This window comes from Centroberyx affinis, unplaced genomic scaffold (assembly GCF_046629955.1).
Source record: "Centroberyx affinis isolate AG114_WGS23_722 - 3 ecotype Tasmania unplaced genomic scaffold, CSIRO-AGI_Caff_v1 ptg004518l_1, whole genome shotgun sequence".
NCBI lineage: Eukaryota > Metazoa > Chordata > Actinopteri > Beryciformes > Berycidae > Centroberyx > Centroberyx affinis.
Genome location: NW_027282162.1, coordinates 20,676 through 35,281, shown reverse-complemented (window position 1 = coordinate 35,281; position 14,606 = coordinate 20,676). Strand labels below are relative to the sequence as shown.

Genomic DNA, 14,606 nt, shown 5'->3' with positions numbered 1-14,606 from the left:
CAATTTTTTTAATCAATGTCCGCAATAGCTTCATCAACTACTGAACAATCAATCATCTCAGATCAATAATATAATCAATGTCAGTCACTGCACACATGATCACAGCTCATCACCAAATCTTGCTTCAATATCCGCGATCCATTTAATCAATATCTCTGTTGACTTCCTCAACCTGCTGCCAACTTCTGTAGCGATCAATCATTCTAGATCAATAATAAATCTAATCATGGTCAGTCATTAGAGACGTGATTTCAGCTCATAAACGCCTCATGCTAACCAGTGAAACTCATATTCACTAAAGTCAGAACTAACTTCTCTTCTTCCTCGATCTGAACAGGCTCCGCCCCCCACCCCTCCCCTCTCCACCAATGGCGCGGCAGAAAGCCCGACCAGGAAGCTGAGTCGTCCGAGGCGGAGCCGGTCGATGCGCCGCAGCACGGCCGAGATCCAGACAACATGGCTGCCGGACCCCCACTACCACAGAGAAACCATAGAAACCACACAGACCGGCCTGGAGCAGGACTACAACTCCCTCTACAGCCTGGTCAAGGTGAGGAGAGAGGGGCAGCATGGGAAATGTAGTTTGGTGATTTGGATTTTGATATTAGAGTGACGCCATAGAGAATACACAGGCCAGTATAACCAATACAAGTCTAGGAAATAGGCTTATCATGTGAGACTCTTCGAGAAATTAATCTTTTCTCTTCCCCTTCCTCCACAGCAAGGTCAGGGGTCAGAGGTGAGGGTCAGGGGTCAGGGTCAGGGGTCAGAGGTCAGCTACAGAACAGTGTCTTGGAGCTGGTAGGGATTGAGGCTCAGATTCAGTAAAGGTTTGAGCAGGGTGGAGTGTGCTGTATCACCAAAATGACCAAATCAGAAATCCATGCCACCGTGTGGAATCAGGGTTATTATACTTTTGCATTTTTCCTTAGTTTTTATTTTTATTTCGTTTTGACTTTTTGTTTTCAATTTCAGTTTAGTTTTAATTAGTTTTTAAAGCGGGTTTGCTAGTTTAGTGTAGTTTTTATTTTTTTGAAAATGCTTAGTTTTAGTTTAGTTTTTATTAGTTTTAGTGTGGTAGTCTTTTTTGTAATATGGGCTTATTTGTCAGGGGCGAGATTCAAAAAGGTAAAAAAAATTTGAAAAAAAAAAAAAATTAGAAGATAGATTTCATATCCACCCAAAATACTAGGCTTATGTATGAAATAAATTGACAAAGATGAAAAGTAAAGACATTTTCTGTATAATTTTAGTTTATTTTAGTTAGTTTTGTAAACACACAATACAGTTTCAGTTAGTTATCGTTTTTTTATAAAGCCTCGTTTTTTTTTTATTGCAGTTAACGAAAATGTTTTTTCACACCTAGTTTTCGTTATTTCATTAGTTTTCATTAACGATAATAACCATGTGTGGAATGAGGGGAATCATGTCATGCATATGTAAATTACATGTAAATCTCATTATTTTTCCCACATAATACTTATTTGTAGGTGAGGCCATGCAAATCGAGATCTCACCCTATTAGCTGATACCAACTCCCCCCAAAGGGATGGATTTTTGGATTTGAATGGATTTTTACTTCCACACATTTTGCACTAACACTGAGTCATGAGAGCGCCACACTGTTCTTCTATATGAAATCATGAAAATGGTCTTTAAAGTGGTGGTTTACACCGGTCTGTGTGTGTCGTCAGTCTAAGTGCCGGAGCCTGGAGGAGACGCTGCGTCTGCATCGCTTCTACAACAGCTGCCAGGAGTTCGAGTCCTGGATGGAGGACAAGGAGAACGTCCTGAACACCTTCAGCACCTCCGCCGACACCCTGGGGGCGGTGCAGGCCAAATACGAGGTACACACTCCGCCAGGCCTGATCGGTGACAACATGGCCTTCTGAACTTTACCATGACCTGATACCAGTGTATAAAAGGGATAGGACACCCTCAGTTTTATCATTTCTCAACTTACTGCACAATTTTGAAAAAAGTGGGTGTGAGAGGCGGTGAGGGAGGGCGAGGTGGGGGGGGTAGATTTGGGCAGTAACATGGACTGCGTTTACATGGACTTTAATATCCCGGTTATGAGGCTGATCCCGGTTTTGATCATATTCTGGATATGGTGTTTACATGGAACACAGAGAAATCTGGTTCTTCATATCTCCGTATTCATGATAAATACTAGCATCCTGTGATGTTTACAACACAAACCGCCAATTTTGAAATCGTTAATCTGATATTCCTCTGTAACTGTTAACCTTAAATTCATTTGACTGTGGCTGTTGAAAATGAGACCACTTTGGCTTATAGCGGGTTTAGCATTATTAAATGCCAACATCGCGTTGCGGATTTGGCTTATCCACTTTATTGCCAGCAATGGGAGAAGAGAGTGACAGGAAATATTAAACATGTCCTCCACTTTGACCGGTGTCAGGCTGGATAAAATTTGAAAGTTGCTGGATCAGAGCCACTTCTTTAGTTTTGATGTTTAGCTGTAGTAATGTTTCTTTAGTATTTTCCACCTGACCTGACTTGCTCCACTGTGCGTGTTGGAAACCGGCCTCCTGTAGTCTGGATCTACAGACTTGAACAGCTCAGCATTTCCATGCTTTCTCCATCTAAACTGCCGAGTATATTTCATTCTTTCATCACCGAAAGACAAAACTCTGTTTCCTCATCGCTCCAGAAGTGAGACGCTCTCGTTGTTGTTGTTGTTTGTGTTTTTCTGTTCCGTCTCTCGGCTGAAGCCTGTGCAGGGAGTCTGCAGCGGTCAGAAACCTGGATCAGATGTAAACATGCGACAGGATCCCGGTTTCTTTCGGAGTACTCCGGCTAGCATAATCGGGTTTCTCAAAACCGGGATAAGGGCTTATCCAGATTTTTCTGAAATCGGGATATGATGTTTACATGCACAAACACAAAAACGGGATACTTCAAAAACCCGATCATAACCGGGAGACTCAAGTCCATGTAAACGCAGTCATGTATGACGATTCAAAATGCACCACCAAAACATCATCATTCAAATACATAGATACAAAGCTGTGATCTTCAGACAAAATCCATAAAAACAAACATTACGCAGTGCAATGTCACGATTATAACCAGGATGTCTGTGTTTCATTATAAGAGTCCCATGAATACTGATTAACAGCTGAAAAAAAGTGAGTTTAGTGTGTCCTGCTCCTTTATCCTCTGGCACACAATCGTATGTAATTTACCAGTACACAATGTTTTCATCTTGGCAGAAACCTGGCTTGGATGTTAGAGGAAAGGAGAAAATGTCAACACTGATCACAGCTATAATCATCTGACTACAATACACTGTGTCTAAACTTAGACTTTTACCTTGTTACATCCAATAATTTTAAACTATTGATCTCAACAGCAGTAGGCCAGTGGGACAGCTGATCGACCCCGCTGGCTTCAAACAGCCTGCTCAGCATCGAGTTCTTGATGAAATTTGATGTAATTCTCATAACATTTCTCATAACATTAGTTAACTGGGTGTACCAACACATTATTATTATTATTATTATTATTATTATTATTGTACCTATCATTTTGCATAGGTCAATACACAGGTCAATAGACTGGAATAAGGCCATTGGAAAGTGTCATTTTTCTTCACTAGATAGAGAAAAAATGACATGCTAGCACTTTCCTTAGCTTTCATTCAAACCAACTGACTCTGCCTTCCTGTTCCAGAACTTCCTGACTGAGCTGGCGAGTGGGCGGGGCCAGCTGGATGACATCATCAGACTGGCGGAGGAGCTGGTGAAGAGCCGGCACAGTAAACAGAGAGAGATCCAGGCCAGACAGAGGCGGGTGTCCAGCAGGTACAACGTGATCCTGACAGCAGGCTGGTTCAAACCCCCCCACACTGACCCTGACCCTGACCCTGACCTCTGACCTCTGACCTCTGACCTCCCTGTGGCCCATTATCGCCACCTACCAGAGTCTAGTCTAGGTTCCGGAACTTGTTGTTCCTGAGGGTTCCTACACAGGTCTGGAAAGTCTGGAAAATTATTAAAAATGAATTTGATCATTTCCAGGTCTTGAATAGTAGAAAAGTATGGAAAATGTTGCGGTTCAGGTCCGATACACACATAATTCTAGCTTTTATGTTTTTGTTGAGCCACTTTGAGTCCACAGTTTTTTGTTGATGTGAAGAATAATGTTCAGATAGAGGGACGCTCTTATTACCCAGCCGCTGTCAGCATGCATTATATCAAATACCGACCAAGATCAAATCCGGTCGAGAACATAGGGTCTGGGAAAAATATGGAATTTTAAAATGGAAACCGTGTAGGAACCCTGCCAATCATCTCACATATTCTGATATTTGTCTCTGTGAAGAACAATCTTCATCTATACAGTGATATGACCTAGTTAGCAGGGGCAAGATGTCTATCTGCGTAAATCATATTGAACACCAGACAAAATCTTCAAAACAAATCAAGGTCTGGAAAAAGTAATGCTACTTGCCGATCTTCTGGGTACAGTTTCCCACCCAGAGTGTTCAAAATGGCCGCTGGGTGAATAAGGTCGACACTGGGTCTGCTCTCTGCTCCTCTGCGTGTTTCCAGGTGGGATCGGATCCAGCAGCTGAAGGATGAGAAAGGCCACGAGCTGCTCAGCACGGCAGACGTCCAGTCCTTCCTGCAGAGCTGCGAGGAGGCCAAGGCCCAGCTCCGCGGCCGGCTGGCCCAGCTGGACGCCGTGGACGTGGGCTGCACCCCCCCCACCCTGCTGGCCGAGGAGAAGAGCCAGGCGCAGGCCGTCCGGGACATCCAGGCCCTGGAGGGGAAGATCGCCTACCTGAAGAGCGTCGCCAAGATGTAAGGAGCTGATGTACTGTGACACTGTTACCCAGAGGGGGGGGACTCGAGTCACATGACTTGGACTCGAGTCACAATTTTAATAACTTGAGACTTGACTTGACTTGGGTTCTGGTGACTTGGGACTTGACTCTGACTTGTACTCTGATGACTTGAAAAGGTTTCTAAAGTCTTGACTTGAGATCTTGTGTTTGTGTAAATGACTTAGATTGAAAGTGATGAGATTTGTTCCAGCAGACGACTGAATTTAAATTCTGTTTTCTGAATTTGTATGGAATGATTGAATTTATTGAAGTTGAAACTGATTATAGAAATCAAACTCATGATGCTCTTACCAAGTTTTTATCCTATTAAAACCATATTGCATTGAAAAGTCCTAGATATTTAGTTTTCTTCAAGATATTAAATTGATACTGGACTCTTGATTTGTTCTGACTTGACTTGCTGTTCTACATTTAGACTTGAGACTTGACATTAATGACATGGACTTGACTTGAGACTTGTGGCTCAAGACTTGAGACTGACTTGGGACTCGAGCTAAGTTGACTTGGTCACAACGCTTTTATCTGGGAGGGAGCAGTCGTGGAAGAACCAAACAAAGAAAAATCCAATCCCTGGAGGGGAAAGTAGATTACCTGAAGACTGAGGCCAAGATGTAAGGCCTAATTTTGGTTTTGTAACATTTTTACAAACAAACAAGTCACTGGTTTTAGTTTAAAAGTAGGTTTTGTGTTTTTTTCGAGGTCCTACCTCAACAGCTTGGTCGAAATGTATGTATGTATGTGTGGAAGGTGAAAAAATGATGTAAATAGTAGGTAACAATAATTGCAAAACTACATATCGGTTTCAGATTTTTGGTTTAGAATAGTTTGCACAAATGACAGCATCAAATTATATTTCTTGTATTTAATGAATTGGCCATTGAATTTTGGCTAGGTTTTGGTTTAAAGAGCAGTCAGGGCCATAGTTTTCTATCCAAAGTATTTGTTGCACTGTACAAATGTTGTACTGCTAAGTATTGTTTTGGAGCTCCTACTACTATTACTGCCATTACGACCACATTTCCTGTGCTACAGGAAGCAGGACTGCAGTCCAGCGGAGAGTGCGGCCATCTTGGAGGAGGTTCGTGGTCTGGAGGCTCTGCTGCAGCAGGTGAGTTTTCGCTCCGTCCCAGACTGAGCGGACAGCTGCTTATTTCCTGTAGCATCTCATCCCCTCCTGTCCCGGTCCAGGTGAAGCTCCAGGCCGCGGACAGACAGCGCCTCCTGGAGGAGGCCCGGCGGCTGCAGAGCTTCCAGCGGGAGGCCAAGGAGTTGCGGTGCTGGGCGGGGGCGGTGCAGGAGCGCCTCCTACAGGAGGAGGCGGCCGCTGACGTGGCCTCGGCCCTCAGCCTGCTGGAGCAGCACCAGGAGCTGCGGGTGGAGGTGGAGGAGCAGAGGAGCAGGTGAGAGGAGGAGAGAGAAGGAGAGAGGAGGAGAGAGGAAGAGAGAGGAGGAGAGCGGAGGAGGAGAGAGGAGGAGAGAGAAGGAGAGAGGAGGAGAGAGGAGGTGAGAGGAGGAGAGAGGAGGTGAGAGTAGGAGAGTGGAGGAGAGAGAAGGAGAGAGGAGGAGAGAGGAAGAGAGAGGAGGAGAGCGGAGGAGGAGAGAGAAGGAGAGAGAAGGAGAGAGGAGGTGCTGCAGCCATGTTGCATCACGTGTGATGGAACCGCCCAAGCTCTAAAATCACCATGATTCAGTTCTTGACATCTGATGTGCGCATTCATCCTCATAGTGTTTTGATATCGTGAGAAATAAAGTTGATATTTGTTGTTTTCTGGTGTATTGACTCTTGTAAAAACGTAATTAAATGAATGCCAATCCACAAAAAAGCTCTAGACTGTAAACTGTAACTCTAAACTGTAACCTACTCTACTGGTGTCTGGTCTTAGTCTGTAATTTGGTTCAGCTTAGCTTTTCTTTACATTTATTCACTTAGCGATAAAAATGACAAAGCTATGCTTCTGCATATCAGTGAATTTGGTCCACATGCCTTTCCCTCTCTGCCTCTCTTTCAAAATAAAAGCGCTCTGTGTAGAAGCTAGAACAACATATTTACGCTTAGGCTGCTAAATCTGTATCACCTTTAAAATCACTTCTTCAAACTGACTTTTATAGACTTTCTTTTATGTAATAACATTTTATTAATTTTCTTTTATGTCCCTATAGCTTTATTGCGTTTGCTGTTGATTTTATCTATTTTGTTAAATGTTTTGTAACTGTGGTTTGAAAAGTGCCATATCAACATTGATTATTATTATTACTATGTAAGTGACCGATATAGACCGATATAATACCACTGATGTGTTTCTGCTCTCTCAGACTGAAGGAGATAGAGAAGCTGGGCAAATCTCTTCAGCAGGGCTCTTCCAATGGGAAGAGAGGGGGCGTCGACATCCAGCAAACACTGGACAAGCTCAACGCTGATTGGTCCAAGCTGGACAGGATGTGGGCCAGTAGGAACCAGCTTTTGGAGCAGGGGGTGGAGCTCCAGAGGCTGAACCAGGAAGGAGACCGGATCGAGGCGGCGCTGTCCGGACACGAAGCCAGGCTGAGGGTCAAAGACCTGGGGGTGAGTTGGAGTTCCTGTTGCTGCGGTTTGAGTTTCTCTCTTCTCTCTGTCTGTTCAGTCATGGTGGCTGTCGCTGCTCATGCTAACTACCCAGTTCTTCTTCTTCTGTTGATTCCAAACAAACCGGAAACGTAAAACGCATCACTTCCTGTGCGGCAGGAAAGAGCGACCAGACTCCGGCTGTTCAGAACAGACAGTGGAGAAGATTTATGAACTGATGCAGGCTGGATCACTGTTGAGTTAGAGCATTCGCCCATAGATAGTGGTGAAACAGACATTTATTTATTTAAAAATGTTGCGGATCGTGGCTTTAATGAAACACTATGGAGTGGAACTGTAGCCTTTAATATGAAACAAAGATGCATTAAAATACAACATATAGTACAGTATATGTCTATATATTTCTGAGTATATTGATTTTTTTTTCTTTTGACTACCAATGGACATGGTATGAAGCGCTGAAAGATAATTATACTGTATACATTTTCCATATATAGGTTAATATTTAGGTAATATATATTTATACTTTCCACGTGATTAAATAATGATATTGAGTTACTGTGATGCACAATTCTGTTGTCTAAAAAAATAAAATAAAAAGCAAATACAACAGTTATCAGTTCAATGCAATGAACATTCAATTTAATTTTTTAACATGTGATATTGCATTTGTTATTATTTATATCTTTATATATCAATATTTAAATAATTTCTTATGATTATTGGGATTTTGTCTATTTCAACCACCACTATACTGACAATCTGTATAATATGAGCTAACTACCGATGATATATTTCTTTTTATTGATCCAGGACTTGGTGGACAGTGTTCAGGAGGAGCTGGAAGATAAATATGAAATATAAATGATGAGTATATTGATGATGTATCTCTGTGTATTGATCCAGGACTCGGTGGACAGTGTTCACAGCCTGCTGGGCCGGCAGCAGCAGCTGGACGGCCTGCTGAAGGCTCTGGACCAGCAGATCACACATTTCACCGAGCGAAGCCAGGAGCTCGTCACCCAGCGGCACTACGCTGCCCAGCAGTAAGACAACAGAACACAGTAGAGTGCAGTACAATATAAACTTTATTGTCCATGCATGTGGAGACTTGCCTTTGGTTTGACAGAGGTAAGCAGAAAAAGTTAAACACTGAAAAACAATCAATACAGAATGAAACACCACAAGACAGAGAGAACATCACAGAGCTACAGCACGTTTCCCAGTTCAAGACAAAAAAGTACAAAAAGAACAAAGAAAGTTCTTAATGGAGAATTTTTGGAGGTTCAGGTTAAAAATGTAAAAGACAATTCCAAGTTAAATCTGAGTTGTGTGTTTTAAACACTGAGGTGTGCTGTGTCTCCTCAGCATCCAGCAGAGGAGTGACGACATCCGGGAGGCAAACAGGAAGCTGGGAGAGAGCAGCAGGAAGAGGAGGAGTCTGCTGCTGGACTCCAAGAAGTATCAGGTAACAACTGACTGACTGACTGACCAGGTAACAACTGACTGACTGACTGACTGACCAGTGGTAATCAGTTGCTGACTATCTGACTAACCAGTGTAAGCTGACTGAATAACTAACTAACTGCCAAGTGACTAACTACTATAATTAACTTACTGACTAGTTAATCACTAGCTAACTAGCTGACTGGCTAATTAATTAGTGAGTTAATCACTAACTAAATAATATCTGCTGAGTAACTAATAAACTGATTCGCTAGCTAATTAACTTAATAACTAACCAGTTGAGTGGCTAATAAACTAATAAACTGACTGACTGACTAATAAACTGATGACTGACTGACTGACTGACTGACTGACTAAGCAGTTAATCACTAACTAGCCAACTAGCTAGCTAACTAGCTAACTAACTGACAGCTAATCACTAACTGACTGTTCAACCAGCAAGCTTCGTAGTTAAATCAATCAACACATTGCCAAAGGTCTTTTTTTAAAACCCAAATCAGAAATGATAATACTGTAGGATAATTCATACAAATCAATAAACTGTCAGCAGAATCTAAACAATCCCAGTGTATCATATAGGAAAATACATCAGAATAGAAGAATAGAAGAGGTGTTTGAGTGTTGATTCAGCTGATAGTTGGTAAACTGAGACAAGCTCATCAGACAAACATTCTGCACCACGACCACCATTAATATGAATTAATATTAATAATATATATATAATAATATAATATTAATTAATTGCATTTTATTCTATTATTGTGTAAATATAACAAAACTAAAAACATAACAGAGCTTCTAGTGCAATTCCTAGAGATTCATATTTAAAAAAAAATGATCGTTTCAAAATGTTGTGATGTATGTATGGGATAAAGGCGTCTTGAGTAAGTTATTTGTGGTTGTTAGCGCCTCCTGGAGGCCGGCTCATCACTATCTGACAGAACTGAAGCTCTTTGTTTCTCTGCTGCAGGAGTTCCAGAGGGACGCGGAGGAGCTGCTGCTGTGGATGGAGGAGAAGTTTAAGGTGGCGGAGGACGAGTCGTACCGCGACCCGACCAACATCCTCCGCAAGCTGAAGAGACACGAGGCGGCCGAGAGAGAGATGCAGGCCAACCAGGTCTGGCTGGACAGGCTGGTTCAGGTAAACACACACACACACACACACACACACACACACACACACACACACACACACACACACACTCCTCTCATCAAGCAACGTTTCAGCCTGTCTGATGATGAGAGAAGAGAGCTACAACAGACTGAAGAGTCATATGTCTTCCTGCTTGTTTCTGTCTTTAAAAGTTTTTTTATTGAGTTTCACTGGATGCCTCAGCTGTCAATACTGATCTTATGATATTATTCACTTTAAATCTGCAGTAGGCGAGATTTTTTATGTAAAAATCCAGCCATCTTCTCAGTCTAAATCAAGATGTGTGTGAAAAATACAAAAGCAAGGCAAGAAAAACAAAATTAAACCATGAAAGGGACGTCAAAGACCTGGGGTCTAATTTATAAAACTGTGCGTGGATTCCACACTAAAAGGTTGCGTGCGCACAAAAGAGGAAAAGTACGTACGTACAAAAATAATCGGATTTATAAAACCGTGCGTACGCACACCTGCACGCAATTTCCCCTTTATAAATCACAATCCAACTTGAAATGTTGTGCACGTGCACAAGCCTCAGGCTCCGCCCCTTAACTCTCACAATTAACCATAGATGGTCAAATGAAACGTCCTGAATGAATACTGATGTGTATGTAAATATGTTTGTCATTCCATTCTCCCGTGCTCTCTCCTCTTGAACGTTACACCTTGATGACGGGGAAACCCTGTTTAGTGGCATTGTGCCAGAAACACAGCGTGACACTGACTTAACGTTAGAGAGGAAGATGAGATGCTGCGACTGGCCCAGGTTCTGTATTCTGGTTTTGTGACTCGGGGATCAGACAGTGTGAGACCGGGGTGAACAAGAGGACGCTGCGCCTGGGACCGACGTCTCCATGCGCCCTGTGGACCATAACACATCATCATTTATTACCTTGAGACATCCAGTCCAATTGCCTAACACCTTGAATTTGTCGGATTTAATTATGACAAACTGGGTCTCTGCTAAAAGACTGTAATGTACGTACTCTCTCGTCAAGTTTGTTTTTATAGATCACAACTTTTGCGTGGGAAGTGCCGTACGCAACGGTTATAAATGAGACCCCTGATTCTTAAGATGATACAGATTTAGCAGCCTCAGCTCCTTCGGTCGATCCAAAGTCTAGGAAGCAAAGAACTGATCGCATCTTGTTATTAATCTCGCCTTTGGGACAGGCAATAGGATTTTTAAAAATTTTTTTGGGCCATTTTTACTTTTATTCGACAGTTCAAAGTTTAGAGAGACAGGAGATGTTGTGAGAGAGAGAGAGAGAGATGACATGTGACAAAAGTCCTGGGCTGAATTCAAACCCAGTCCACGTCACACAATGACATCCAACAGTTTAAAAAATTGGCGCTCTGTAGATCCAGAGGTTAGGTATAAACAAACTGAAACATTACAAGAATAAAATTGGATGTCTGTGTGATGTCTGTGTGTGTGTGTGTGTGTGTGTGTGTGTGTGTGTGTGTGTGTGTGTGTGTGTGTGTGCAGCTGGGGCAGGACATGCTGGCTGAGCAGCACTGCAGCAGTCAGAGCATCAGCAGGAAGTCGACTCAGCTCAGCAGCCGCTGGAGGAGACTGCAGGACAAGATGGCCGACAGAGGAGACAAACTGAGACAGGCGGGACAGCAGGAGCAGCTGATGGAGCTGCTGCAGGTGACTGACTGTTTACTGACTGACTGACTACTGACTGTTTACTGACTGACTGACTGACTGACTGTTTACTGACTGACTGACTACTGACTGACTGACTGACTGTTTACTGACTGACTGACTGACTGACTGTTTACTGACTGACTGTTTACTGACTGTTTACTGACTGACTGACTGACTAACTGATTGTTTACTGACTGACTGACTGACTGTTTACAGACTGTTTACTGACTGACTTACTGACTGACTGACTGACTGACTGACTGACTGTTTACTGACTGACTGACTGTTTACTGACTGACTGTTTACTGACTGTTTACTGACTGACTGACTGACTAACTGATTGTTTACTGACTGACTGACTGACTGTTTACAGACTGTTTACTGACTGACTTACTGACTGACTGACTGACTGACTGACTGACTGTTTACTGACTGACTGACTGACTGACTAAGTGACTGTTTACTGACTGTTTACTGACTGACTTACTGACTGACTACTGACTGACTACTGACTGACTGACTGACTGACTGACTAACTGATTGTTTACTGACTGTTTACTGACTGACTTACTGACTGACTACTGACTGACTAACTGACTGTTTACTGACTGACTTACTGACTGACTACTGGCTGACTGTTTAGTGACTGACTGTACTCACTACTGACTGACTGACTGACTGACTGACTCACTGACTGCTGTCTGACTGACTGTTTACTGACTGACTTACTGACTGACTGACTGACTGACTGTTTACTGACTGACTGACTGACTGACTGACTGACTGTTTACTGACTGACTGACTGACTGACTGACTGACTGACTGTTTACTGACTGACTGACTGACTGATCATGTAAGCAGGTTGACAGTATCTGGGCTCTGTTGTGTTGGTCTGCAGGACGCCCGGCTGAAGACTGAAGCCATCCAGCGCATGCTGCACAACGCCGCCAAGGGTCACGACCTGCGCTCCTGCCGACAGCTGCTGAAGGTTAGCATCAGAGCTGTGACCAATCAACTCTGCTCCAGTCCCAAGTCAGTCTCAAGTCTCAAGTCAAGTCCCAAGTCTAAATGTAGATTACCAAGTCAAGTACATTTTAACCAAGCTGTTGAGGTAGGACCTCGAAAAAACCTACTTTTAAACTAAAACCAGTGACTTGTTTGTTTGTAAAAATGTTACAAAACCAAAATTAGGCCTTACATCTTGGCCTCAGTCTTCAGGTAATCTACTTTCCCCTCCAGGGATCGGATGTCCCAACTATATTAAAACCAAAACCTGTTTTTTCTTTGTTTGGTTCTTCTACGACTGCTCCCTCCCAGATAAAAGCGTTGTGACCAAGTCAACTTAGCTCGAGTCCCAAGTCAAGTCCCAAGTCAAGTCCATGTCATTAATGTCAAGGCTCAAGTCTAAAAGTAGAACAGCAAGTCAAGTCAGAACAAATTTATAAATCTGTAAACTGCAAACATTTATAAACCTGTAAATCTGTGAATAGTAAACATTGTGAGAATTTAGTAATACAGCGACGCTTCATCTTCATCTTCAGTACGTTGTGTTTGTTGTTTGTTGTATTCTCTTCTTTTTATTATTTTATTATTTTATTATTCGCTGTGATAACCCAGTTTCCCCTCAGCATCTCCTCTGTTTCTCTGTGAAGGAGCATCAGCAGCTGGAGCAGGAGGCCAAGGAGCTGGCGGAGAAGATCAACTCCATCGTCAGCAGGGCCAAACACCTCGCCTCCACCCACTTCGACTCCCAGAGGATCCTGCAGGAGACCGACACCTACCTCAGACTGTGAGTCATGTTGCTGTAGCAAAAACATTAATAGTCGTTGCAGTAGTGGTACAAGTAATACTACCAGTAGTGTTGGTAGTTCTAATAGTAGTAGAAGTAGCAGTAGTAGTAGTAGTGATAGGAAGAGGAGTAATATTAGTAGTAGCAGCAAGAGTAGTAGTAGCAGTAGTAGCAGTAATAGCACCAATAGTAGTAATAGAAGTACTAATAGTAGTAGTAGCAGTAGTAATAGTAATAGCACCAGTAGTAGTAACAGCAATAGTAGTAGTAGCAGTATTTGCAGCAGCACTAGTAGTAGTAGTAGTTGTAGTAGCAGTAGTACCAGATTCAGATTCAGATTCAGAAAGCTTTATTGTCCATCACAAGCATGACAGAAAGTTGTCTTTGAAGTGCTTCATAAAAAAGACATAAAAATGACATACCCACATAGCAGCAGTAGCAGTAAAGGACCACATCTTTGACTTTTTCAGTTTTTAATGCATTGGACTGTTATGATATTCTGTGTTTTACATGCTATTTTCTGCTTTTAAATGGAATTGTTATTTGAATAAACAGATTCAAGTGGGACCCAAACCCCTTTCCCTCCTGTCTAATAATGACAAGTGTGCTTCAGAGACGGGGTTTGAACCCCGGTCCTCAGGTTTCTCTAACCCCGTCCTGTCCCTGTCGCAGGTTCGAGTCCCTGCAGAAGCCTCTGGACGGGCGGCGGGCCCAGCTGGAGGCCTCGGTGCTTCTGTTCGGGTTCTTCCATGACGTGGACCTGGAGCTCAGCTGGGTCTCTGAACACTACCCCTCCTCTGGATCCACCGGCTATGACAAGTCTCTGTCCGGAGCCACCAGTCTCATGCAGAAACACAAGGTCCCACGACTCTATACTCTACTCTAGAAAAGACTCACCCATCGGCTTCGACCTGACAAAGTCTACAGTCTTGTCTTTTCTTGTCAGTTTGTAAAATAAATCAAAATAAAGCTGTATTTTATGTACATTTTCTTACCCAGCATTTTCTTTCCCTGAGTAAATAATGGCTAAAATAAATAAACATGGTTCTGCTAAGAGCCTGTTTGCTCACACCATGCTCTGTGTGTGTGTGTGTGTGTGTGTGTGTG

At 42.8% G+C, this 14,606-nt stretch overlaps 1 protein-coding gene across 1 annotated transcript in view; it reads left to right on the top strand.

The window, feature by feature from the left end:
* Window positions 1-301: 301 nt before the first annotated feature.
* Window positions 302-14,606, top strand: part of sptbn5 (spectrin, beta, non-erythrocytic 5) — a gene marked incomplete at both ends in the record, with an annotated part of 32,498 nt that continues 18,193 nt past the window's right edge. Inside the window, 14 exons of the mRNA XM_071544314.1 lie at window positions 302-550; window positions 1,695-1,847; window positions 3,700-3,830; window positions 4,581-4,832; window positions 5,909-5,984; window positions 6,065-6,276; window positions 7,190-7,439; window positions 8,346-8,485; window positions 8,808-8,907; window positions 9,877-10,047; window positions 11,546-11,710; window positions 12,609-12,698; window positions 13,363-13,499; window positions 14,172-14,358. Of these exons, the coding sequence (XP_071400415.1) occupies window positions 302-550; window positions 1,695-1,847; window positions 3,700-3,830; window positions 4,581-4,832; window positions 5,909-5,984; window positions 6,065-6,276; window positions 7,190-7,439; window positions 8,346-8,485; window positions 8,808-8,907; window positions 9,877-10,047; window positions 11,546-11,710; window positions 12,609-12,698; window positions 13,363-13,499; window positions 14,172-14,358 (2,313 nt within the window). The remainder of the gene's footprint in view (window positions 551-1,694; window positions 1,848-3,699; window positions 3,831-4,580; window positions 4,833-5,908; window positions 5,985-6,064; window positions 6,277-7,189; window positions 7,440-8,345; window positions 8,486-8,807; window positions 8,908-9,876; window positions 10,048-11,545; window positions 11,711-12,608; window positions 12,699-13,362; window positions 13,500-14,171; window positions 14,359-14,606) is intronic.